We start from the raw sequence: 24,364 nt of genomic DNA on the forward strand, positions 1-24,364 counted from the left end.
CTTGTCTTATAATCAAGTCAATATGTTTTCCCATTTTTTTTGTGGTAAAATTAGATGCCTCAGCTTATATTCAGGTCGGCTTATACTTGAGTATATACAGTAGTTTGCTGAATAAGACAATCCAAGTTTACAACACTACTTTGTTTCAATAAAGCATAGTTAATAATAACTGTTTTATAGTATTAGAATGTATAGCGAGACTCTTAATTATCACAATTGAAAAGAGAAGAAAACATGTCTAATTTCATTTCAAAGCCTGACAAAAGTGGAACTGGGAAAGATCAAGCTACAGGTTTATTTATATAACAATTAGCCATCATTCTTCAGTCATAGTCATGTCTACATTAATTTACGAAGCAAAATGACTTCAATTACATCCTCTAGCAAAATGATACTCTCTCTTTATCACTTTATAACTTTTAAAATGTGCTTCAATTTGAAAATTATAAAGTAGCATGAACTAAGTTCAAGGAATGAGTTATATTTGCAAGTGCTCATTTTGACTAAAAAATGGGAGATGGTGAAATCTACACTTTATCCCATTTCCTGCCCCTGATTTTTCTCCTTAGTGTTCTCCTTCCTTTTATTTTATCTGAACCTCATTAAAAGACACTAACTACCTCCAATCAGTTAAAACAATCATATAATAATGTCCAGTATTGGCCATTATCCTTCCACAGTTCCTTCCTTATCAGACCTTTTCTCGTAAAAGCTCATATTGCACATATCATCCATTTTCAATAGATAATGCTGTATGTTATTCTTTAGGAAGGGGAAATAGTCTTTTCCTGATTTCAGATAATTGCCTGAGCTTCTTGGGACCAAACTAGATGTTACAATAAGCATATCATTGACCTTGTATATTTTAATGCTGGAGTAAAGAGGAAAGCAACTGAATGGAAAAGACACAAATTTGGGGCACAGTCTGGTTTAGAGTGTGCTTGTCACATTCCCCTGTACTATTTTCCTTTTAAATCCCATCTGCCCACAAAGAGGTCAGCACAGCAATTGTTACTCTCAAGAACATGATTTTTGGAAGGAAAAAGGTTCTGGAAAATGGAAGTCTATGTTTCTGTAGCCCTCCTCCACCATTCTCCCAATGCTGATGCAGCCTTAAAAAAACTTCTAACTAGAGGAGAAAAGAGTGAATGGAATAAAAAGACTTCGTAAAAAGGAGTTTTACTAGCAGAATCTTAGTTAACTGTGGCATACATACCACTCAATGATCCCTTATATTGAAGCCCCCAGTGGCGCATTGGGTTAAACCCTTGTGCCGGCAGGACTGCTGACTTGAAAGTTGGGTTACTGACCTGAAGGTTGTTGGTTTGAATCCAGGAGAGTGAGGATGAGCTCCCTCTGTCAGCTCCAGCTCCTCATACGGGGACCTGAGAGAAGCCCCCCACAAGGATGCTAAAACGTCAAACATCCAATCATCCCCTGGGCAACGTCCCTGCAGACAACCAATTATCTCACACTAGAAGCAACTTGCAATTTCTTCAAGTTGCTCCTAACATTTAAAAAATCTTTTATATTATTAAGTATTCACTCAGGTGTTTCATTCTACAAGGAGAAACCTCATAAGGGCAGAGCAAGTTTTCAGCCCTTTGGATGAGCTTTTTGGGTGGAGGTAGCCATCATGTCTGAAGAAACAGGGCCAGAGCTCTGTTCCTACATAGTCTGCCCTCATGATCTTTTAGGCCAATGGTTCTCAACCTGGGGTCCCCAGGAAAACTGGAAAACTTGCTGGGATTTCTGGAAGTTGTAAGCCAAAAACATCTGGGGACCCCAGATTGAGAACCACTATGTTAGACTGATGTTGAAATGCTTTTAGGTATGATCCTTGGTTTTAAAAAAAAAAACCAAGCAGCATGAAGCTGTTTCTGTTAACAAGCCAAACATTTATACTTATGGACGCTTAAGCAAGCCATTCTCAATGAGGTCAGTGATAGGTTGCTTCAAGATCCCAGCCTGCCTACCTTAAAAAGGCAGATGTCAGTAATAAGAGAAAGATGATTAAAATGATAGTTTTATATAGAACATGTGTCTTTTTAAACACAATACTACGGGGGGGGGGGGGGGGGGATGAGAGAGTTTAAAATGGGAAGAGGAACAAAACATTGATCTATATCATTTCCAAAACAGTCTTGAATTGGAAACTCTATTTTCAGTGAACGTAAAAAAAAAAATCCTTCCCGTGGTCTTTGTGATGTTATTTTTTTAGGTTTTATTTTCCTCTGGAGCTTTTATTCGAGCTGATGTGAGTGAATGGGGAATGAGTCTAACTCTCAGAGCCCCCAGTTCTGACTACAAAAACACGTTAGGACTTTGTGGAACATTTGATGGCGTTGCAGAGAATGATTACCATGATGTGTATGGAAGAGAAATCGATAGAAGAGTGGATGCTCATCTGTCTTTTATTAGTGAGTGGAGGTAATAACAGCTTTACTAATTCTACCGGGATTTTTAAAAAACAAACACAAATGTTACTATTTATTGAAAACAGACATTGTAATCATCGGGGCAGAATGTTGGATTTAGATGACAATTTCCCCACTTGCAATTCTCCTGTATATTTGTCCTACCAATCTGGAATATAGTAGAGTCTTGCTTATCCAAGCTTCTGGATTATCCAAGAAATTTTTGTAGTCAATGTTTTCAATATATCGTGATATTTTGGTGGTAAATTCGTAAAAACAGTAATTACAACATAACATTACTGTGTATTGAACTACTTTTTCTGTCAAATTTGTTGTATAACATGATGTTTTGGTGCTTAATTTGTAAAATCATAACCTAATTTGATGTTTAATAGGTTTTTCCTTAATCCCTCCTTATTATCCAAGATATTCGCTTATCCAAGGTTCTGCTGGCCCGTTTAGCTTGGATAAGTGAGACTCTACTGTACATGGAAGGAGGGACTCTAGGTGTTGTAGTGCATCAGAAATTCATAGTTCAGAACCTACAACATTTCCAAGTGCTGTGCAAAACTACACAACCAATTATCCCCATCCCTCCCATATGACTACAGCTGATCTGGGTTATGGTCATCCTTGAGTTTTTCTGTTGTTTTTCTTTGCAGGGTTTTGCCAGGGGAGAGCTTCTTTGACAAAGCCCCAGCTCCTTCAACTGCTGCCAAGAAAGCACTTTTCTGTAGCTGTAGTGCTGTTAAACTGAGAGCAGACCAGCCAACAAATAAACTGAATCCTGTTTCCGAAGCAGGGTTGCCTTTATCTTGCAAAAAAAGTGAGAAGAATGTCTGGTTCCCTTCTTTGATTCCAGAACTGGATGTTACCGTTGAGTATATTAGTTCAGCTGATCATATCAGGGGCTTAAGGAAACGTGCAGCTGTTCTCAGAGAGGCCTCTCTTGCTGTTCCCTCCAAAAAGGGGCACTCTTTTAATCAAACAACTCTTCAGAAAGCACCTCCATCACCCATGGTTAACTCTCCAAACTCAAAGGCAGGCTTTGCAACACATAAACCGCCTCTTGGGAGCTTAATGGCTCACAGATATGCTAGCATTTATGATAACCAGCAGCACCGTGCAAAAGAGCGTACAAAGCGCCAGCAATACTATGAGTACCTTTCTGTATTTCCATCCCAGAGTTTAAGCCAAGCAGATCTGGACGGCCTAAGCTATTTCTTTCCAGAGGATCACACAACTGACACACATCAGGACTTCTTGGCTTCATGGCCTACACCTTCTGGACTCACTGAGTCTGATGTACAGGATCTGTGTTGGCAGACAATAGCCAATTCCAGCATAGTCACAGCTTGTAAAGCTTTTCTCAGCCAACGGATGGAGGATGCAGTTCTGATGTGCGTCAAGGATCTACAATTGAAGGATGATCTCAGCTGGGCAAAGAACACTTTGGCGCTGCTAGAAAATGAATGTGAAAAAAGAATTTTGGAAGAAATGAATGATCCCACTGAAGAAAATGAGGGATTAATGGAGAATGCAATCATAGCACTGAAATGCCCCAACTTTTGCAGCGGGAGAGGTCATTGTCTTGAATGGGGCTGTGCTTGTTTTCTAGGCTTCAATTCTTATGACTGCAGTGCGTCATCTGGTGAGTTGAACCCTACAGTTATTCGCTTTCTCTCTCTCTCTTGCGTTTGGCAAAGGTGTATATACTATCTCTGTTCTAATCTAAACTTGTCAATCCTGCTTTCTATTCAGTGTCTGTCCTCTTTCCCTTAAGTAAACCATGCATGTTACATTTCTGTCATACTGTATTTAATTATTGATAAGCAGATCTCTAATCTCAACGTATGCTCAAGGAATACCATTTCCCAACCTGGCTTCCATATGGAATGCAGCGTGATTTTTAACATGAACTGCCGACATTAATTTGTTCATTTGCCCAGATTATTGGTAATTCCAAGTGGTGGATTTATTATTATTATTATTATTATTATTATTATTATTATTATTATAATTATAATTATTATAATAATATAATTATTATAATAATCCAACTGCAAAAGACCACCCTACTGGGATCTGCACGCATAATCCGAAAATACATCACACAGTCCTAGACACTTCAGAAGTGTTCGACTTGTGATTTTGTGATACGAAATCCAGCATATCTATCTTGTTTGCTGTGTCATACAATGTTGTTGTGTCAATAATAATAATAACCCGCCTCTCCTCTTGGCTTGAGGTATGGCACATCACTACCAGTTCAAACACATTGTGAAACTACTTTGTATTTTTTTTTCCTAAAAAGAGTATTCTGGCAGAAAAATTGAGGAAGCATGAGAGGAATACAAATGGAAGACATTGCATCTGTAATGTGCTATTTTCTCCATTGTTGTCCACATGCCTCTGTATATCTCTGTATTTGCATGAAATGTCCATGTATTAACTCAGCATGTTTCACTATCTGATTTTCATTCCAAAGATCAGATTCCAGAAATTGTAGAGCTGAATCATGAAGGGTTATGTGATGTCCGACAGCACGACTGCACAACCGTAAGAGCTTTTGGACATGGATTCACAGAGACATCAAGCCTCAGATGTGAACTTAACAAGCTGCAGGTGACTTATGTAGTAAATCTAACATTGAATCCTTACTGGTGTTCAGGTTTTAGGCACAATGTCCTTTTGAGCCATATTTCATCAATTTTCTTTCTGTAATATTAAATTTGATGTCTTTTTTACCTGATTAAGGAAATTGGTGAACCGGTAAAAGGCTGTCAGAAGTAAAGATTTGAAACCCCTGTTGAGTTTGATCTATACATGAAACCTCTGCTCACTTTTGATGGATGGTTTTATTCACTCACACTATGTCACAGTGCAATCCACGGGACTCATCAGAGCCATCTTGCCTTTTATAATAAAGTCTAAAATAGCCAAGTGATATTCTACAACTCTATTGGCCCATTGATGAATAATGATATGTTCCAACACTGATTTATTGATAATGGTTGGGTGGGGTGTTCTTCTCTTAATTGAATTACAATCCATATTTGTCCACATCTTCATCTTCCTGTCACAACATCAATATAGGATGAAAGTCCCATATCCAAAATGCTTGGGACCAGAAATGTTTGTGATTTTCAAATACTTGTTTGTGCATATAAGTACATAATGAAACCCAAGTCTAAACAGAGAACTCATTTGTATTTCATATACACATTGTGCACATAGCCTGAAAATTATTTTATACACAATTTCTGATAATTTTGTGTATGTAATCAGGATGGTGTAAACTGAACCATCAGAAAACAAAGCTGTTATTATCTCAGCAACTCATGTAGACAATTTTGGATTTCGTATTTTGGGATTCCAGATAAGGGATGCTCAATCTGTCATGTTATGAACGATTTGACTTAGCAATATTCTAGACACAAATCCTGGACACGGGGTCTGGTAAAAAGTTCCTTTGATAACCAGCTTTGTTTTATAGTAACAAATTTAAAACTGTGTTACTTTCCCCACTGCGATGGACAAGAATGCAATTTTCTTATTTTCAGTGTGATATAATAGTAGAGAGAGACATACTTTTCAGTGTGACATGCATTTCACTACTTTTCGTGTGACATTGCTGAGTAACGGAGAGACTTGTTCAGTCAGAGGAAGAGGAGAAAGTGCCACATGGTTCAGCAACATTTGCCTTATAAGTTTTTATCTCACTCTGGACTGCTCTGGTTACAGGAGTGTACACTTTCAATATTGCATTCTGTTGGGCTGTTTGTTGATTTCACTTGTTCTCTAGCATAGTGGTAACTTCATGGTAAACTAGATATCATATAGTTGATGTTAAGATTATTCAAATGTGTGAGTATGCTGGAAAGCATAATATACACTTACATATTATCTATTTCAAAGTTCACATTATGTTACCAGCTGGATATTAAGATTGCAAGTAAATATTAGAGGAAGGGTTTTGTTGGAAATAAAACTACTCAAGTTGGAGTATATGCAAGAGACTGGATTAATTGTTCAATACTAGAAATCCAGGGTTAATCATCTCAGTCTAATATGTGACCTCTGAATTTGAGCAAGATGTATAATGTGGTGTATTTTTAATCCCTTATGTATAGAAATATCACTTATGTACGATATAAAACATTTCCTTTTTCCAGGGACTCTCTTTTTTTCTCCTTGACTGGTTCTTTCAGGTGCTGAGCTGAGGTTATTTTGGCAGGTTCTGTTACAGGTCAGGCCATGGATGTTCCTTGAGCTCAACATGGATCCTCTCATCTGCAAGTCACTTTGAAATGAGACAGTCAACAGCACATTTACACTCCATTAAGTTAAAAGCCTGCCCGATCAAACTCCTAGTGAGACAATTATTAGGAGTTCACTTATCACAGTTTGAATTGTCTCACTCCTCGCTCATTGCAAGGAGTTTTGATTTGTTTTGTTGAAACAGCAAAACCGCTGGGCCTGTGTTTCCAAAAATGAAAGCTAAGAAAAGAGGTTACTATAGTCCAGACTTACATTTTTACTGAGCAAACAAAAAATACACGTAGCCTGAAAGGTCTAACTATTACTTTTCTCCAGTGAAATAACAGTTCCTTTTCTTTCTGCGAGTTGGTTCCAGCACACAACAACACATCTTCGTGTTTCCTTAAATAACATAGTCTAATGTCAGAACCCTGCTACTAGAGCCTGTATGTGGCTCTGAGTTTCAGGGTCACTGACATTGATAAGACACCTGCGTCTCAGGACTCGGAGAAGAAACGGCTGCTGGACTTGGCGGGGAATTTGCGCGGGGTTTTACTGAGCGGGAAGAGACTTTTCAAATGAGGGGGAGGGTATATAAAGGATGGTTGGCCGGAGTCTCCCATTCTTGGCTTTTCTGATGTTTATGTTTCCTGCAGTAAAGTTTCTGGTGATATCACAGAGAGTCTCGTGTGTTCATTCAGGAGCGGCTGTGGTGAGCTGACACTAAGCCAAGAATATAGACACCATCCCGCTGTAGCGGTGAGGTGTAACATGCAAGTGGAGGATGAAGAGCTCTTGGGCGCAGGAGGAGGAAGGTCGGGAAGGGCCACTCCCGAGCCGGACGCTGAGTTCCACCAGCTGGCGGCCCTGGCGTCATCCACCGCTTATGCCCAGCCAAATGGGGTAACCCAGAGGCGTGGAGTGGTGCGGGGAGATAGCACCGGAGGAGAGGAAGGTTCACCTTCCCCAGGCCCACAAAGGATGGTGTTTCTGGAGGAGAGGATGTCGGCGATGGAGACCACCCTGGCAGTGATGTCGAGGGCGATGGAGCGCCTGGCGTTTTTGGCGGAGCCAGAGAGAGGAAGGGAACTTCGGGCTGGCTCAATGTGGGACGTGAGCGTGGGAAGCAGCCAGGGCTTTGCAGACCTTCCAGCACCGAAGGGAAGGGAAATGCGAAAGGAGCCTGGCGCCCAGCCCAAGACCCAAACAAGCCTGACGCGGGTGGAGGAGAGTGACGACGAAGGGGAAAAGCCTCCGAGAATCCCGGCTACGCTCCCAGCTGAGACCCTAGTGCCCCTGGCGAATGCCGGGCGTGGCACAGGGCAAAGAGAAACAGCAGCGGGGCCCACTGGTCCGCAAGGGGGCTTGCGACGGGCGGAGAATTGGGGATTGCCACCACAGGGACCCCTACCGAGACGAGAGGAACTAAGGATCGAGTTTGGGGGAGAGTCCTCTGAACTGGATTTTTTCCTTACCACGGTGAGGGGCTATATGGAGGACAATGCTCACACTTTTAGAACGGAATCCAGCCGGATACGGGCCATTGGTGCAGTGTTGAAGAGGGGAGCGGCTAGCTGGTACATTCAGCTGCACGCGCGGCGCGACCCATGTCTGGGGTCAGTCCGACGCTTTATGGGGGCCCTGGAGACCCGTTTCCGAGATCCATTGGAGCAGATCCGGGCGAGGGAGAAATTGAAGACCGTCTCCCAGGGGCAGAGGTCGGTATCTGAGTATGCGGAGGAGTTCCAATGCCTCGCCGAAAAGGTGCCGGAATGGTCTGCAGTGACAAAGATGGAACTCTTTAAAGAGGGGCTCAGGCGGGAGATCCTCCCCTGGGCGGTGCATCGTGATGAGCCTGACACACTGCGCGGATGGATTCAGCTGGCGGGGCGCGTCGAGACATCGCTGGCCCAGGCGAGGAGGCACCGAGGAGCGCTACAGCAACGGCCGCAGATGAAAGAGGGGAGCCGGAAGGAGGGATCAGCCCCAGCCGGGAGGAGAGCGGAGCCGACAGGGAACGTGAGCGCCAGCAGGAGTGGCTGCTTTGTGTGCGGCCGGTTGGGCCACAGAGCTGCCGAGTGCTGGCAGAGAAAAGGGGAAAGCGGAGGCCAGCCCAAACCAAGAGCCGTGGCAGGAAAACGCGCCGAGGAAGAAACACCGATGAGGCACCATTCGGGGGGGTTGGTAAGTCAGGACAAAGCTATGATAGTGGTCCCCATTCAGCTTGAAAATGGCAGCAAACAAGCAACTTGCAAAGCGTTTGTGGATTGTGGATGTTCCAGGAACATCATTTCCCCTGAATTAGCCGAGGGATTGGGATGCGAAAGAACGAACCTAGAATCCCCAATAGCATTTTCGCAGTTGGACGGATCCACAGCATCAGGATCGTTAGCTAGGTACAGTGCCGAAGATGTAAAGTGTAAGATAGGGAGTTGGGAAGGAAAGGTGTCATTTGTGATATCACAAATAGCCAGCTATAATGTTATACTAGGCATGCCGTGGCTGGGGCAGGCCAACCCGCAAATCAACTGGGAGGATAAGAGCATGATTTTCGGGATGAATTTGGAAGAAGGGAGCCAGGAAGTTGAGAGGGAGCCGGGGAAAAGGGGGGAGGAAGACTCTATCAGAATAGCAGAACTGGCAGATAAATTACCCCCAGAGTATCGGGATTTTGTGGACGTGTTTGACGAGAAGGAAGCAGACCATTTCCCACCGAAGCGGAGAGTTGAAGTGAAAATAGAGCTAGTCCCAGGAGCAGAGCTTCCCAAGGCAAAGATATACCCGATGTCGGCTAGGGAAAAGGAGGAACTGAGAAAGTACATTGATAAAAACCTAGCGAGGGGTTTCATAGAACCTTCGAACTCCCCTTTAGGGGCACCTGTGTTGTTTAGGCGGAAAAAGGACCAAACGCTGAGGCTCTGCATTGACTACAGGGGCCTGAATGCAATCAGTACTGTAAATAAATACCCCCTACCCTTAGTGAAGGACTTGATCGCCCAGTTATCGGAGGGACAGATATTCACTAAATTGGATTTAATTGAGGCTTACCATAAATTGCAGATCAAACCAGAGGACAGGTGGAAGACGGCCTTCTCCTGCGCCTTCGGATTATTCAATTATTGTGTGCTCCCATTCGGTTTATGCGGGGGAGGGGCCGCGTTCATGCAATTAATCAACGAAGTGTTGCATCCATTATTGTACAAGGGAGTCTTTATTTTTTTAGATGACATATTGATAATGTCTCGGACTAAGGAGCAACACGTAGAACTAGTCAGGGAAGTCCTACAAAAGTTGAGGGAAGCGAAGCTGTATGCGAAGCTTGCCAAGTGCGAGTTCAATAAAGACCAGATAGACTTTCTGGGGTATAGGATTTCCTCCCAGGGAGTGGCGATGGACCCTGCGAAGGTGGAAGACGTGAGGGGGTGGGAAGCCCCCAGAACACGGAAGCAGCTGCAATCCTTCCTGGGGTTCGCAAACTTCTATAGAACATTTATCAAGGACTTTGCGCGCCTCACTTTGCCGTTAACGGATTTGTTAAAGACTAAAGGCAGGGGAGAAACAGCCAAAGTGAAGGCCCCAGGGGCCAAACTGACCTGGACAATAGAATGCCAGGAAGCTTTCGAAGCCCTTAAAAAGCGTTTTACTGAGGAGCCTGTCCTACAGCACCCTGATATGTCTAAGGCCTTTGTACTACATTGCGATGCGTCAGACCGGGCATATGGGGCAGTTCTGCTGCAGAAAGACGAGGGGGGGAACCTGAAGCCATGTGGCTATCTGTCGAAAAAGTTTAGCGATACAGAAAAAAACTGGCCGATTTGGGAGAGAGAAGCCTTAGCGATTCTGAAAGCACTAGAGTGCTGGAGACACTTTCTGGAAGGAAGTGGAACACCGTTTGAGGTGTGGACTGATCATAGAAATTTACAGTATCTAAGATCCCCTCGTAAACTATCAGCGAAGCAGATTAGATGGGCCCAATATTTCAGCCGTTTTGATTTCAGACTCAAGTTCTTCCAGGGGAAACACAACATACTCGCTGACGCTCTCTCTCGGATGCCTCAGCACGGGGGAGGAATTCAGGAATCTGAGGGGAGCCTTTTCCTAGATAAGCAATGGGGCCTGGCAGTACTGACTCGAGCACAAGCGGCCAAAGAAAACAAACGTACTGCCATTTCCACGGGGGGAGGAGAAATATGGGAGGAAGAGTTGAAGCGAGCATATGGAATGGACAAATGGTTACAAACGAACAAAGAACAGGGAGAACTGTGTGGGGATTTGGTGTTTGTAAATAAGAAATTGTATATTCCTGAATGTTTAAGACAAGAAATGTTAAGGAAGTGCCACGATCACAAGGGTGCAGGTCATCTAGGCCCCACCAGGACTATTAAACTGTTGGCCAAACAATGCTGGTGGCCCGGAATGAGGAAAGACGCCAGGGGGTACGTCACGCAGTGTGGATTATGTGCAGAGGGAAAAACACCACCTGGGAAGCCCCAGGGGCTATTGCAGAAGGTGGTGGAGCCCATGAGGCCATGGGAATGCGTGGCAATGGATTTTGTAGGCGAACTACCCCCCAGCAGAGGCCACAGATACATTTGGACAATATTGGACCTATTCTCAAAACAGGCACACTTTGTGGCCCTGCCAAAACTCCCCTCGGCTGAAAAGCTCGCTGATTTGTATGTGAAGCATGTATATCGCCTACATGGGTGTCCCGACAAAATAATTAGCGACCGGGGAGTCCAATTCACTGCAAAATTTTGGGGAAAATTCTTACAGCTGTTAGGAGCGGAAAGGAATCTGAGCTCGGCTTTTCATCCCGCAACCAACGGGGGGGTCGAACGTACCCAACAGACACTGTGCCAATTCTTGAGGATGTACACCAATTATAGACAGGACGATTGGGCGGACCTTCTTCCGTTTGCTGAGATGGCTTTTAACGGGGCCGTACATTCGGCCACAGGTCGTGCCCCATTCGAAATAGTATACGGACAGGAGGTGGCACCTTTCCCCAGGCTACCCGAGTGGAAGGAAGGAGAGGGCCAGACCGACAAGGAATGGCCGGCCAAAATTAAGCAAGGGTGGCAGACCGTGGTGGAGGCATTGCGGGAAACACAAAAGAAGTACAAGCTCTTTGCAGATCGTAGGCGCCGAGAGGGGGACAAATTGGGCGAAGGAGATCTGGTTTGGCTGAGCACAAAAAACCTGAAATTGGGGTTCCCATCTAAGAAATTGGCTCCACGCTATATAGGGCCGTTCAGGGTAGCGAAAAGAATAAACGAAGTGACCTATGAGCTGAGGCTACCCAAGGACCTAGGAAAGGTACACCCGGTATTCCATTGCAGCCTGTTAAAAAAGTATAAAGGAACTCTGGACAGCGGAGAACAATAGTTGTGTTTAATCTTTTCCTTCCAGGACGAAGGGGAGGAGGACGCCATGTCAGAACCCTGCTACTAGAGCCTGTATGTGGCTCTGAGTTTCAGGGTCACTGACATTGATAAGACACCTGCGTCTCAGGACTCGGAGAAGAAACGGCTGCTGGACTTGGCGGGGAATTTGCGCGGGGTTTTACTGAGCGGGAAGAGACTTTTCAAATGAGGGGGAGGGTATATAAAGAATGGTTGGCCGGAGTCTCTCATTCTTGGCTTTTCTGATGTTTATGTTTCCTGCAGTAAAGTTTCTGGTGATATCACAGAGAGTCTCGTGTGTTCATTCAGGAGCGGCTGTGGTGAGCTGACAGTCTAACCTAATTAAAGTTTGTATCTGGTGTGCAATTTCCAGGGGCATGCACCATTGAACACAGTATGACCTATTTTTGATTAAATATGCATAAAACTGTTGCACATGCCTACATAACATCTCCACTTCCTCCTATAAAATGCAAACTGGGATGTTATCACAATGCCTATCTAATAACATTTTTAAAATATCGAATCCCCTTTTCCCTCAGGGCTCCATTTGATTTTTGTTTCACATCCGCCCTAAAGAGTTCTAGGGACCTTTCTAATTCTTTTCTGACATTTTTAGATTGCTTTAATGAAAGTGTTAGCTAGTAGAAAAGCCTGAGTCAATTGACTTTAAATAAGCCATGAACCTTCCACCCATCCGATTGCAGATAGCTAACTGAGAGAATTTATTTGCAGTATTTAAACTCAACCATTCAACTCCCAGGATGGCATATATCCACGAAAGCTCTTACTAAAATAAAAAACTACTTAGTTCTAAAGGTACTGCTACATTTCTTCTTCTTTCTTCCCCTTCCTTCTGTTTAGGGTGGTTTACAAATAATTAATTAGATGGTTCCTTGCCCCTAAGTTTTACAGTCTAAGGACATTATCATACAAGGAAATTTCAACGTCATAAGATGCTTTTGCCCCAGTTGAGCCACCGAGCCGCACGCCACCCATCAGACAATGCAGGTTCACTTCCAACAGAGCTCTGTGGCTCAACCAGGGTGAAAGCATCCAATGACACTGCGCCGGCAACACAGGAGCCTCACTGTTTTCCAGTAGGATGAATGGGGCTACCGTGGAGGGGGGGGGCATGCGCCAACGCTTCCCCACAAATGATAGAAAGGCATCACTGCCGGTGAGGCAAGGCACGGTGTGCCGGGATTGCCCAACTGTCCCACCAATTCACCACGGAGGTTGGAGAATTGGCATGCGGGACCTCATCAATGCCATGAGGTCCTAAATAAGACATGACATAAGAAAAAGGGGATGTTGGAAGAGGATGAGATGAAGTCCATCAGGTGCTAACTGGTGTTCTCACCCTCTGAGTACAGAGCCATAGACTGGCTTCTCACCATCCACTGGGCCAATTAGAACATTGGCATTTAGAACATATAAAATAATACATAAGAGTAAAGAATGATGAAATCTGCACATGAACATGGTTGCAGGAGACACCTTAACTGGTTTGATGACAAGCTAGATGTAAGGCAACTCTCATGTATAAGTTAATGTGAGATCTGTGATGTGCTTATTGTGCATTTCTTTCCCTGAGTTTGATTTTCCTAAGTATATCATAAAGTATGTACATGTACATTGTTTTAATTTGCATTGTGCCATATTTATTGTTAGTTGTCTTTGAGTCCCTATATCAAGAGAAGAGCACGATAAAAATAAACTAAATAAATCAGTAATCATACAGATAGATCAAGCCCCCACACATACCGCTTTTGTTTTGTTTGCCCACTGTGCAACTAGTAGGGTGGGGCAAGTTGGATTAGGAAATTGGTGGGAGGGGAGAGAGAACTGTCCTAGCCCTGATTATTTTGTCCTCTGAACTATTTGTCCCTAATGCATGGGTATTGTTTCACCATCTTGTACACTACTGTTGGTAAATCTCAGGATTTTTTTACTGTGTTGATTGTCCCCACCTTCCAGTTTAACTAAATCAGTCTTTCTGGTCCTTTCATTCAGTACAGTGATAACAAATGGGTGCTTGGGGAATCTTTATTCACCCACACAACTTTCCACAACACCAGGACTGTTGATTGCCAACTACCCACCGAAGGAGACCAGTCTGCTCCTGTACACGTGGCAGATGGCCATCCCATCGCTAGATGGCAAATCAAGGTGATCTATGTATATTTATGTAGTTATTTATAGTAAGTAAATATAAATGTATGCATTTCTGTAGACCTCTGTAGTTAATTTCTCATTTAGAAGTATACGCATTCCCATTATATTTATTTAAAGCTGTATTTTTAATAGATATTTAAAGACTTCTACAGGTTTTTTCCCTTGAAGGTACATAATTTAAATTCCTGTGGAATCTTTCAAAGCAAAAATATTCAGGAAAGTGGGGGTCATGAGCAAAGTTTGGCCCATAGGTTGCATGTGCCAAAGACCACAAAGATTGCTTTAGAATTCCTTCTAGGGAACATGGGGCCATTTTATTAGATTTTGTTCCTCCCAGGCTATTTTAGGCCAAGAGAAGGGCATTCTGAAAACTGGAAGTAAACTGGAAGAAATGGCACAATTGGTAGGTTCATGTTTAGAAGATGTCAGAGTTTAATGGTTGAGCACCTACTTCATACTCAGAAGGTCCCAATCTGAGAATGGCTAGATGTTTTAGTTAAAATCTAAAAGAGTTTACTATGCATGCTTGGGATGTCCTAAATGCCTTTCTCCAAATGCTTCTAAAGCTGTACAGTGAAAGAAAACCTTCTCATTGATGTCACCAGCTTGAAATTGCTTCCTGAAATAGGTCTGCTTGGTACCAATTGTTATCATTTCTGTTTTGATTCTCTGAAGTTTTTACAATGTATTTCAGTATTTTTTGATTGTTTTTGGCATGTGTAATTTGTGTGTTTACCTTGTTTTTTTGAAATTTCATTAGAAGCTGCACCGAAAGGCAATATATACACCATTTAAATAAGGATTACTAAATAAAATGGTTTCCCAAATGTTATGTGCTTTAAAATATATAGGATCCAACCCAGTTAAAGCTAATTTGGGTGTTGTCACTTTTAAAATGTTCCATTATTCTGTTTTGGATGCTTTTGTAACTGTCAGCACAATTGTTATCTGTCTTAACAGATTTCTAATGATGGTCTTACTTATAGCAACCCTAAAACAGTGACTTTGTTTGATGGAGCTTGTCAGATATGTGATCCACAATCGAATGGTTTATGCATATTAAAGGCAAGTTTTTATTTCCTTATTTTTATTTTATTTATTGGTAACCTTATTGGTGCTAGAAAATAAACTAGGATAGCAGCCAGCTGGTTAAATTAAATAAATTTAAGTCATATGAGCTTTAATAACATTGTAGTTTGGTGGGTCACCAGCACTCTTTCGCAGTGAAGGCTGAAGATCTACACCTCCCATGATTTCAGAAGCTTGAGCCATAGCAGTTGCAGTGTATCAAATTGCATTAATTGATAGTGACAGAGGAAGGAGAAGATTGTTCATTTATGACAGGGATATCTGTTTTGTTGTCCTGTTGCTTATTTTTGTGCATTGTACATTGATGGTACTAGATGATGACAACAATGACAATAGCAGCAGTAGTAGTTAGAAGACTGGTGCTGTGGAAGTTTAACACACAAATGTTTCCAATATTTTAGACCCTTAATAAATGTCATTCTTGTTTCTATGAAGGAGAAAACTTGCAACATAGATGGTCTTTGCTATGGTGAAGGTGATATAAATCCTACCAGTCCCTGCTTGCTTTGCAGACCTGAATTATCAAGGTTAATGTGGTCCATTTCTGAAAGTAAGTTCTGATTACTTATAATTTCCCCTTGTCAAATACTATAATGTAATAGCATGTTTGTTTTAACGCTTTCTTTTTTTTGCTTTTTTAAAGCATGATATGTTAGTCTTCATCTTTTCAACTCAGATGAAAATGTCCATGAAATAACCTCTTATGAATGATACTAGGACAGGGGTGGGCAAAGTGTGTCCCACATGTTTAATACAGCCCCCAAGGTCTTTTTGTGGCCCCCGAAGGTCAAAGTACTTGTTTTCTCCAGAATTCCCCCAAGGCGAGAGTGTGGAGGACATTTCCACTCTCTTTGGAGATCACCTACCCTCCCCAGGGAGCGAAAAACATTTTGGCAATTTTTGTCACAAAAACACTCATTTTTGTGCCCCCAGATATGCCAGAATATCCACTAAGGGTTATGAGGTACATTTCCACCACATTTTTCCACCCTGCCCAATTTAAGCCCAGGAGAGGGCTTACTTGAAACTGCATTTACTCCTGAGATCTAAAACCCTAATGATGCACCTTCAGGGAAAAAAAACCTGACCACTTAGGACTAATGTAATGATCTGTTTTTGCATCTCGTATACTCCTCATTCCTGGTTGAAAACAACGAAGCCATAAACAAAGCATTGTACTCAGAAGCTTACTTGTAGTAGTCCCTTAACGGTGGCTATGTATATATCTATGGAGGGGCTTCAGGGGTGAGGAATGGGTCAATACATGCCCTTGCTGTGACCATTTTGTGGATTGATATTTTTAATACTATTTCCCTTTTGACCCCCACAGACAACCAGTCACCTATATTCCAAAACTTACAAGAAAAACTGCAAGCATTTTATGGAGAGCATTTTGTATATCGGTTCACAGCCATGGATCCAGAAGGCTCTGCTGTTTCCTTTTCATTTGATTCTGGCCCTCCAGGTGCCAGTCTTTCCCCTGCTGGACTCCTCATCTGGAAGGCATTATCAGAAAATGCTGAGAAATTTGCTTTTTCTGTAACCGATGACTGCAGTGCTGAAACCAAAGTAATAATAGAGGTAATATCTGTTGTGATGAAATGGCCAACATTCATTTCTATAATATAGCAATAAAACCCATTACAAATGAATATATAGTTCATGAGTAAATAACCTGCTGTTTATTGGGTATGTTTTGTAGGTCAACGTGAAACCATGCAACTGCTTAAATGGTGGGTCTTGTGTGACAAATACCAATTTCCCCCCTGGAAGTGGGAAATATTTCTGCGTCTGTTTGCCGGGATTTGAAGGTGACCTTTGTCAAGTGAACACCGATAACTGTGTCTCCAATCCCTGTGGTCGTGGCAGATGTTTTGATGGGATAAACAATTTCCACTGTGAATGTACACCTGGGCTGCTGGGTGAATTGTCACTTAGTCTGAATTTACATAGCAGTAATTCAATTATATGCTTGATTTCAGTATTCAGTATTACTCTGTTAGTTATTTAAGCAGAACTGATAGGTTCTAAGCATTGCTTACTGAATTGCATCTTTACATAATACCTATGCAAGTGCATTAATGCCAGTGAACAAGAGGGCAAATGTTCAGCTTTAGCCTTGTGAGGTTTCTGGATTACCAGGTAAGGCAGCCTAAGAAATAGAAACATGATGTGATCTTGTACATGTCAGTTCAAAAGTACATCCTGCAAAGTTTAATGGGGTCTGCTCTTGGGAAAACAGCCATACATATAATATAATAGTGTGTGTGCATATGTGTGTGTGTATATACAGTATATATATCAAAATGGCATTGGAAATACTGAGATTTTTTTTTTCATTTTACTAATATTATCAGAAGTCTGCTAGACTAGAGGGAATGCAGGTTTCTACAATTTGTCAATTTTGTTTTGTGAGAAGAACAACTTAATTCTGAACAGTCTATCAGTGTACCTAAATGTTTTTGTTTTTATTTAGGTAGATATTGTCAAGAAGATATTGATGAATGCAAATCCACACCCTGCTTCACTGGAGTAGCTTGCTTTAATACTGTGGAGTCCTATACTTGTGGCCCATGTCCAGAAGGCCTGTATGGTGATGGGAAGATCTGCCAAGGTAAAAACAATGTGTTGTTTTGTGCCTAAAAGTCATTTCCAATTTATAGTCTTTTAGATTTTAGTCAAACATTCTAATAATTAACAAGAAATAAAGACTGATGCCCCTTCACTGCAGTCAACTTGTAAAATTGTTCACATCAGTGGCTGAGATAGAGACTCCTTTGCTTTCTGATGGCTCAGAGTATGCACACTTCGCTTCATTTATTTATTTATTTATTTCAATTATTTATACCCCGCCCTTCTCACCCGAGGGGACTCAGGGCGGCTTACAAGTGGCAATTGATGCCATTACACTGATATACAATAAACTAAAACGATTAAAACAGTTAAAACAGTCATAAAATAGTCATAAAATACAATATACAAGTTTAAAACAATGCAAAGTGCTTATGCCATTCATCCACCAGACCTTATACAAGAGCCGTAATTCAGACCGCGTCGAAGCCAACACATGCTTATTCTTCAAATGCCTGCGTACATAGCCAGGTCTTCAGTTTTTTCCTGAACCCCAAAAGGGATGGGGCCTGCCGAATGTCACTGGGTAGGGAGTTCCACAGCCGGGGAGCCACCAAAATTATTGAACATAGTGGTCTGAAATTATCTTCAGGCTATATGTCTATGACGTTTATGTTTAAACTTGGGTCCCATGTCCAAGATATCTCATTATGTATTCTTATGCAAATACAGATATTCTAAAATCTGAAAACAGAAATCCAAAATATATCTAGTCTGAAGCATTTGTGATCAAACTTACTCAATAGATATAGTTTTATGAATGCCAGACTGTGATTGGAGACAGTTTTCTTGTGATGATACTGCATTTGAACCTTCATTTAAGACTGTCTCAATTAAAGAGCTTTTTGAGTTAAGAGCTGTTGCTCGGCTTGGGTTTTGCTTTGACATGCGAGCAGCAATTTTGAGTTAAGAGCTAGTGCCAGAGAGAACTCTAATTCCAGAATACAGGGTTTTGGGACTTCAAGGGAGCAGCCTCCATGCCTCATGCTATTATCCACTTTGGGAGATTTCTGTCCACTTTGTTCTTCTCTATTTTGAGGAGCTTTGGGTTATTTGATTTTTTGTGGAGAGAGGGAGAGAGAGTAAGAGAAGGAAGGAGGCTGGAATGAATACAGTATGAAGAAAATGATGCTTCTGTCTCTTAATTTTGTGCTTTGTGCTTCCTTGCCACCACTTTGTGCTTCTACCACTTTAAAGTTGAACTTTCTTCTTTTTTTAGTTGTTCTATGTGAATATACAGGTTTTGCCTTGCTGTTACACTGGCCAACATTTGCCTCAAATGTGCTTCCTTGCCACAGCTTTGTGCTTCTACCATTTTAAAGTTGATCTTTCTTTTTTATTGTTACATGTGAAAATGCATTTATACATTATTTGTTATCTACAAAGTACATTTTCTTAGGGTTGTTGTGTGTCTTTCGGGCTGTGTGGCCATGTTCCAGAAGCATTCTCTCCTGACGTTTCGCCCACATCTATGGCAGGCAACCTCTGAGGATGCCTGCCATAGATGTGGGCGAAACGTCAGGAGAGAATGCTTCTGGAACATGGCCACACAGCCCGAAAGACACACAACAACCCTGTGATCCTGGCCATGAAAGCCTTCGACAATACATTTTCTTATTTTAAAACATGCAACAAAAAGGGGGGGGGGAATAGGGGGGCCAGAATGGATTAATAGCATTTCAATGCATTTCAGTGGGAAGATTTGTTTTGCGATAAGAGTGATTTGAGTTAAGAGCTCAGTCACAGAACGAATGAACTCAAGTCATCACTGTATTATCTACATATAGATTTTTGTAGGAATTTTTATGCCTGACAGCAGGTTCCACCTGAATGAGGTAGAAGACAAGCTTGGAGTTAAGAAATTATGACTTAAGTCAAGATGGTTCTTTTAATGGGTCCTTTTATCAATAAAAGAGACATCTTTTGTTCATTTTGAGACACATCTCCAGTTTCTCCTGCAGATTTTATTGGGCTCTCCCCAATTTTGGTTTCTTTCCTTAAAGTCTGTAGATGTCATTTTCCAAAAGTCCTCCTCTTAGATGACCTACCTGAACTGACACCTACATATGCATGTCAGATTATATGTCTGTTTCAAACCAGCATTACTTTCTCCTTGTACTAATGAATGTATATCCATAAAACACTAAAATAAATATGGAAATGGGCTATATCAGTGTACATTACGTAGTATAAATGCATCTGAAGTGCCTACACAAATACAGCCGGAAAAAGCAGCAAGTAACCAAGGCAACAGAGAAAGAAGTTGCCAGTGCAGAGCGACTGAAAAGCTGGAGGGAGAGAGATGCTATGGACAGAAATTAATTTTTATGAAACCAAAGGGGAAGCAGTGAAGAAGGTAGAGAATAAATACCTCCATCAACAACAGATATTGAGCAAGTGATCTGAATATTAGAGAGACATGATTACTATAAACAGAAGAATGCCAATGGAAGATCTGTGCTGCGTAGCAGACTTGACTGAAGCCGAAAACATATTAGGGTTTTGCATTTACTAAAAGGATGCCTCTGGAGGTGGGCAGTTGGTGTTAAGGGGAAAGAATGAAATGCACTGTAATAGATTCTAACCATGGCTCATACGGATTTGTTGAAACTGTGCGTATTTAAATGCTCAAAGCAATTGTATATTCTGGTACGACTGCATCTGGTTTCTCCATGTTTAAAATCTGAATTCTATCTTTGTTTACAATTTTTGTTACTGTTGTCCTGTTATTCAGAATGAATTCAATTCGTGAATTTTGGGTCAAGGAAAATGCATATCTTCAACAATACGTTACTGGTTTCAAAGTATTCTGTATGAAATGATAACAATGTACTCTTAAATAATTGGATATGAAATCATGGTGCAGCCACACTATCCAATTGTACTATTTTGATACCACTATAACTGTTGTGGCTCAATCCCATGGAATCCTGGGATGTATAGTGAGGAGTGAGATTTCTGTGCTGTTCTAATGCAGTTGTTGTGGCAGGTGAACTGGAACATTCGAAAAACTGTTGTAAATCTCAGGCTTCTGTGAGATGAAATCGTGACACTTGAAGTGGAATGAAGCTGCTATAGTTATTCAGAGTGGATATATTCTATGTGTTTCATAATTTATATTGCTTTCCAAGGTATGAATTTATAAGTTTATCCCATGTCGGATATCTGGATGATGATGATGATGATGATGATGATGATGATGATGAGGAGGAGGAGGAGCATCATATTCTTTTACTCATATAGTGCTATTGCTGTACATGGTGATTTACAAGCAGAACACCAAACTGTTCCCTGTTCTCAGATATGCAATCTAATTAAGATAGGACACAAAAGGAAATGGGGATGGCAATTTGGAATGGGATTACATTCAGTAAATTATGCTCCTTCTTCTCTTTTGTCAAGGTCAGGGCAGTGGCAGTTGGGATAGAGTGAAGTTCCCTCTTTGGCTATTGGGTTTTGACACTATAGAGCTATGGCTGCCTCTTCTTCGGTCTCCCTGAGGCCAGGCAGTGATAGGGGGTGTGGAAGGCTTTCATGTGTTTCTGATCCTAACTACAATTGAATAGTGTCTGCCTCTTCTCCCTGCCTGCCAATGGCAGGGCAGTGGCAGGTAGGATAGAGAAAGGGTCTTTCATCTGCCTCTAGACCTGGGCATAATGGAACTTGCCTGAGACATCTTCTCTTCTTCCAAAGCCAGGGCAGTGGCAGTTCAAATAGAGGGATGTCCCTTCATATGTTTCTGGTTCTATCTGAGATGGAGCTGTACCTCCACCATAGACCACAGTAGTAGCATTTGGAATAGAGGCAGAGTGATAATTTTGTCGCCGGGGAGGGAGTGGGGGGTAAGAAGGAAAATGGAAAAGATTGAATTCTGAATACATTCTGAAATAACATTCTTGAGGAAATGTGGAAGTTGAAAAAAAGGGAAGATATTGAATTTTCTAGGAGATAATCTGAAGGATCGTCAAAAAAATATTTTCTAGAATTGTATTTCCTAACACAGTTTCATTCCCACCCATACAAAGCAGAACCCCCCTTCCCATTATGGTAGCTCTTTAGGAAGAAAAAGGATTGCTCTCTGGAGATTCAGTAGAGAGGACTTGCTAACCAATGTGGCCATGGTGGATTCTGAAAGTTGTAGCCCAATAAAAGTTGAGATAATTGATTAAAATTCCCATCAGTTTTAGCCATCCTGGCCATTGGTGAGGCATTATGCTACACCAACATGATGCCACATCTTGAGAGCCTGAGGTTATTCAGCCTTGCAATGGGAGCTATACTTATAAAAGTAATGCCTTAGAAAACCTTATGTATGTGAAACCTTTGATAATCTTTCCAGGTGTTTTAAATGGAGCCGTGCCTTAGAAGCACGAAAATTCAAGTTTGAACAGAAGAAAATGAATTTGTTGCTGGGTAATGGGGTGTCCCATAGATAGCTCACCAAAGTAGTTTTACTGGGGATGGAACTGATTCTTTTCCAATAGAAAAGAGCATAACAGCTTTGGGAAACAGTAGCACGCCTGTCAGAGTTTTCCCCTTAGGACCTTCTCCCAGCTATTTACTTGTTTGTGCAGAACTTCCTTAGTACACTTGCAGAAAGTAGAGTGTTTTTGTGGGAAAAACATGGAAAGGCATACAGATATCTTCATGAAATAGTGGCATCTTTTTTGTAACTCTCCTATAATGAAGCAATTCTACAACTCTTTCCTTTTTTGCAAACCTTTGACTGGAAGCAATTTTATTTATGTTACAGTTGGAATAAAATCAACAAGTACAACCCCATTTCATCCTTGGACATTAGGAGACGCATATAGCCAAAAAGAGGACCCCTTTGATAGAACGGAAATAAAAGTGGGGGAAAGTAGTGCTGATCAAGTAAACAGAACTGCTGGTGCTCACACTGGTGAAAATGTCTCTGGCAAGTAAAGATCTCAGGTTTATGTTATTCATATACTTTTTTAAAGAAAGAGAAACTTCGCTATTATTACTATTATCATTGGAGTTCCTTTTGATATCTGACTTTTCAAAACTAATAGTTGTGTGCACATGAGGTTCTTTAATGCCTAGACAGTAAAATGTGTTATAGCGATTCATATTTCTTTGTACTTGATTATTTATATCGTTTTGATAAATAATTTGAGTCCAGGTTCAACTACATGGGAGTCTTGTTATATCAGTTTATTCAAGTGGGACTATCTCCCCCAGCCTAACTTTGGAGGGGCTTGATCCCCTTCATGTTTCATGATCCATGACTCTATGGTGATTTGGAAATTAGCGAGCTCTTGATAGGTTGTAATTGTGTTGTGTGTATGCATGTGTGTGCATTCACACATACATACAGTTGGCTTTCCATATCCACAGATTCTGCATCCACAAATCCATATATTTTGGTCCTGGAATTAAACACCAAAAGATATCATAGGCACATTGCATGGATGGCAACAGACAGACAGACAATGCTAAATAGCCCATTGTATGTATGTATGTATGTATGTATGTATGTATGTATGCATGCATGTATGTGTGTGTGTGTATGTGGATAAATAGATAGATTATGCTCAGCAACACTAAGTGGTATAGAAAGAATTCTGATCAATATAGAAAACTCATTTTTTACACATTTAAGATTTTTTTTCCCAATTGAAATGTTGTAATTATTTTTCCTTCTGTCTTCTCTGTTTCTTTGGCAGGTTTTGTGCAACGCTCAGCAGCCCAGGCTCCAAACATTACTGAGCTTCCTCCTAATCCAACAGATGTTCCCAAAAGTTTTGTTCCCACAGAAAGAGCCAACAGCATTCCACTAATGTCTGCAGCAAAAACAACTATATCTTCAGATGTATTTCTTTCACAGAGAGCAGGTTTTAGAAGGACTGTCAAGAATAAATACCCTAATTATGCATTTGGTATCAGTACCACAAATGTTCATTCTGGCAATGCAAGGGAAGACGTACCAATAAACTCTACATCTGACACATTGTTTAGGAAAAACGCAGTCTTCGTTGAGAAGACAACAAAGATACAAGATCACTCAAACTATTCACCACTTGAGGATGGCATCACATTGAGCAGCAGAGCTAACATGATCAATGGCACATGGTTCTCAAAGAAAGAGCTGGGGGAAAGAAATAACCACAAATTTCAAAGTCCCTCCAATAGGCACAAAGATAATTCTGTACCATCCACCTTTGAGAGACATGCTATGTACCCTAAAGATACAGGCACAAATAAAAAAACATTCTCATCAGCCATGCCACGACTCTTAACCTGTGCAGATTCACCCTGTTTTCCTGGAGTTCCTTGCAAACCAAGTGAAAAAGGGAGCTTCAAATGTGGTCGTTGTCCTTTTGGTTATTATGGAGATGGTGTCATTTGTAGAGGTATAAG

General features: G+C 41.5%; 1 protein-coding gene across 4 annotated transcripts in view; it reads left to right on the forward strand.

The window, feature by feature from the left end:
- vwde (von Willebrand factor D and EGF domains) overlaps window positions 1-24,364 on the forward strand; it is a 56,290-nt gene that overhangs the window by 21,083 nt on the left and 10,843 nt on the right. For all 4 annotated transcript variants that reach the window (XM_008112694.3, XM_062983966.1, XM_062983965.1 and 1 more), the window contains 11 exons: window positions 2,222-2,430; window positions 3,080-4,068; window positions 4,906-5,042; window positions 14,099-14,254; window positions 15,221-15,325; window positions 15,785-15,899; window positions 16,680-16,930; window positions 17,052-17,160; window positions 17,826-17,963; window positions 22,734-22,898; window positions 23,671-24,357. In XM_008112694.3, the coding sequence (XP_008110901.2) occupies window positions 2,222-2,430; window positions 3,080-4,068; window positions 4,906-5,042; window positions 14,099-14,254; window positions 15,221-15,325; window positions 15,785-15,899; window positions 16,680-16,930; window positions 17,052-17,160; window positions 17,826-17,963; window positions 22,734-22,898; window positions 23,671-24,357 (3,061 nt within the window). The remainder of the gene's footprint in view (window positions 1-2,221; window positions 2,431-3,079; window positions 4,069-4,905; window positions 5,043-14,098; window positions 14,255-15,220; window positions 15,326-15,784; window positions 15,900-16,679; window positions 16,931-17,051; window positions 17,161-17,825; window positions 17,964-22,733; window positions 22,899-23,670; window positions 24,358-24,364) is intronic.

The sequence above is a fragment of the Anolis carolinensis genome, chromosome 6, assembly GCF_035594765.1.
Source record: "Anolis carolinensis isolate JA03-04 chromosome 6, rAnoCar3.1.pri, whole genome shotgun sequence".
NCBI classification, from domain to species: domain Eukaryota; kingdom Metazoa; phylum Chordata; class Lepidosauria; order Squamata; family Dactyloidae; genus Anolis; species Anolis carolinensis.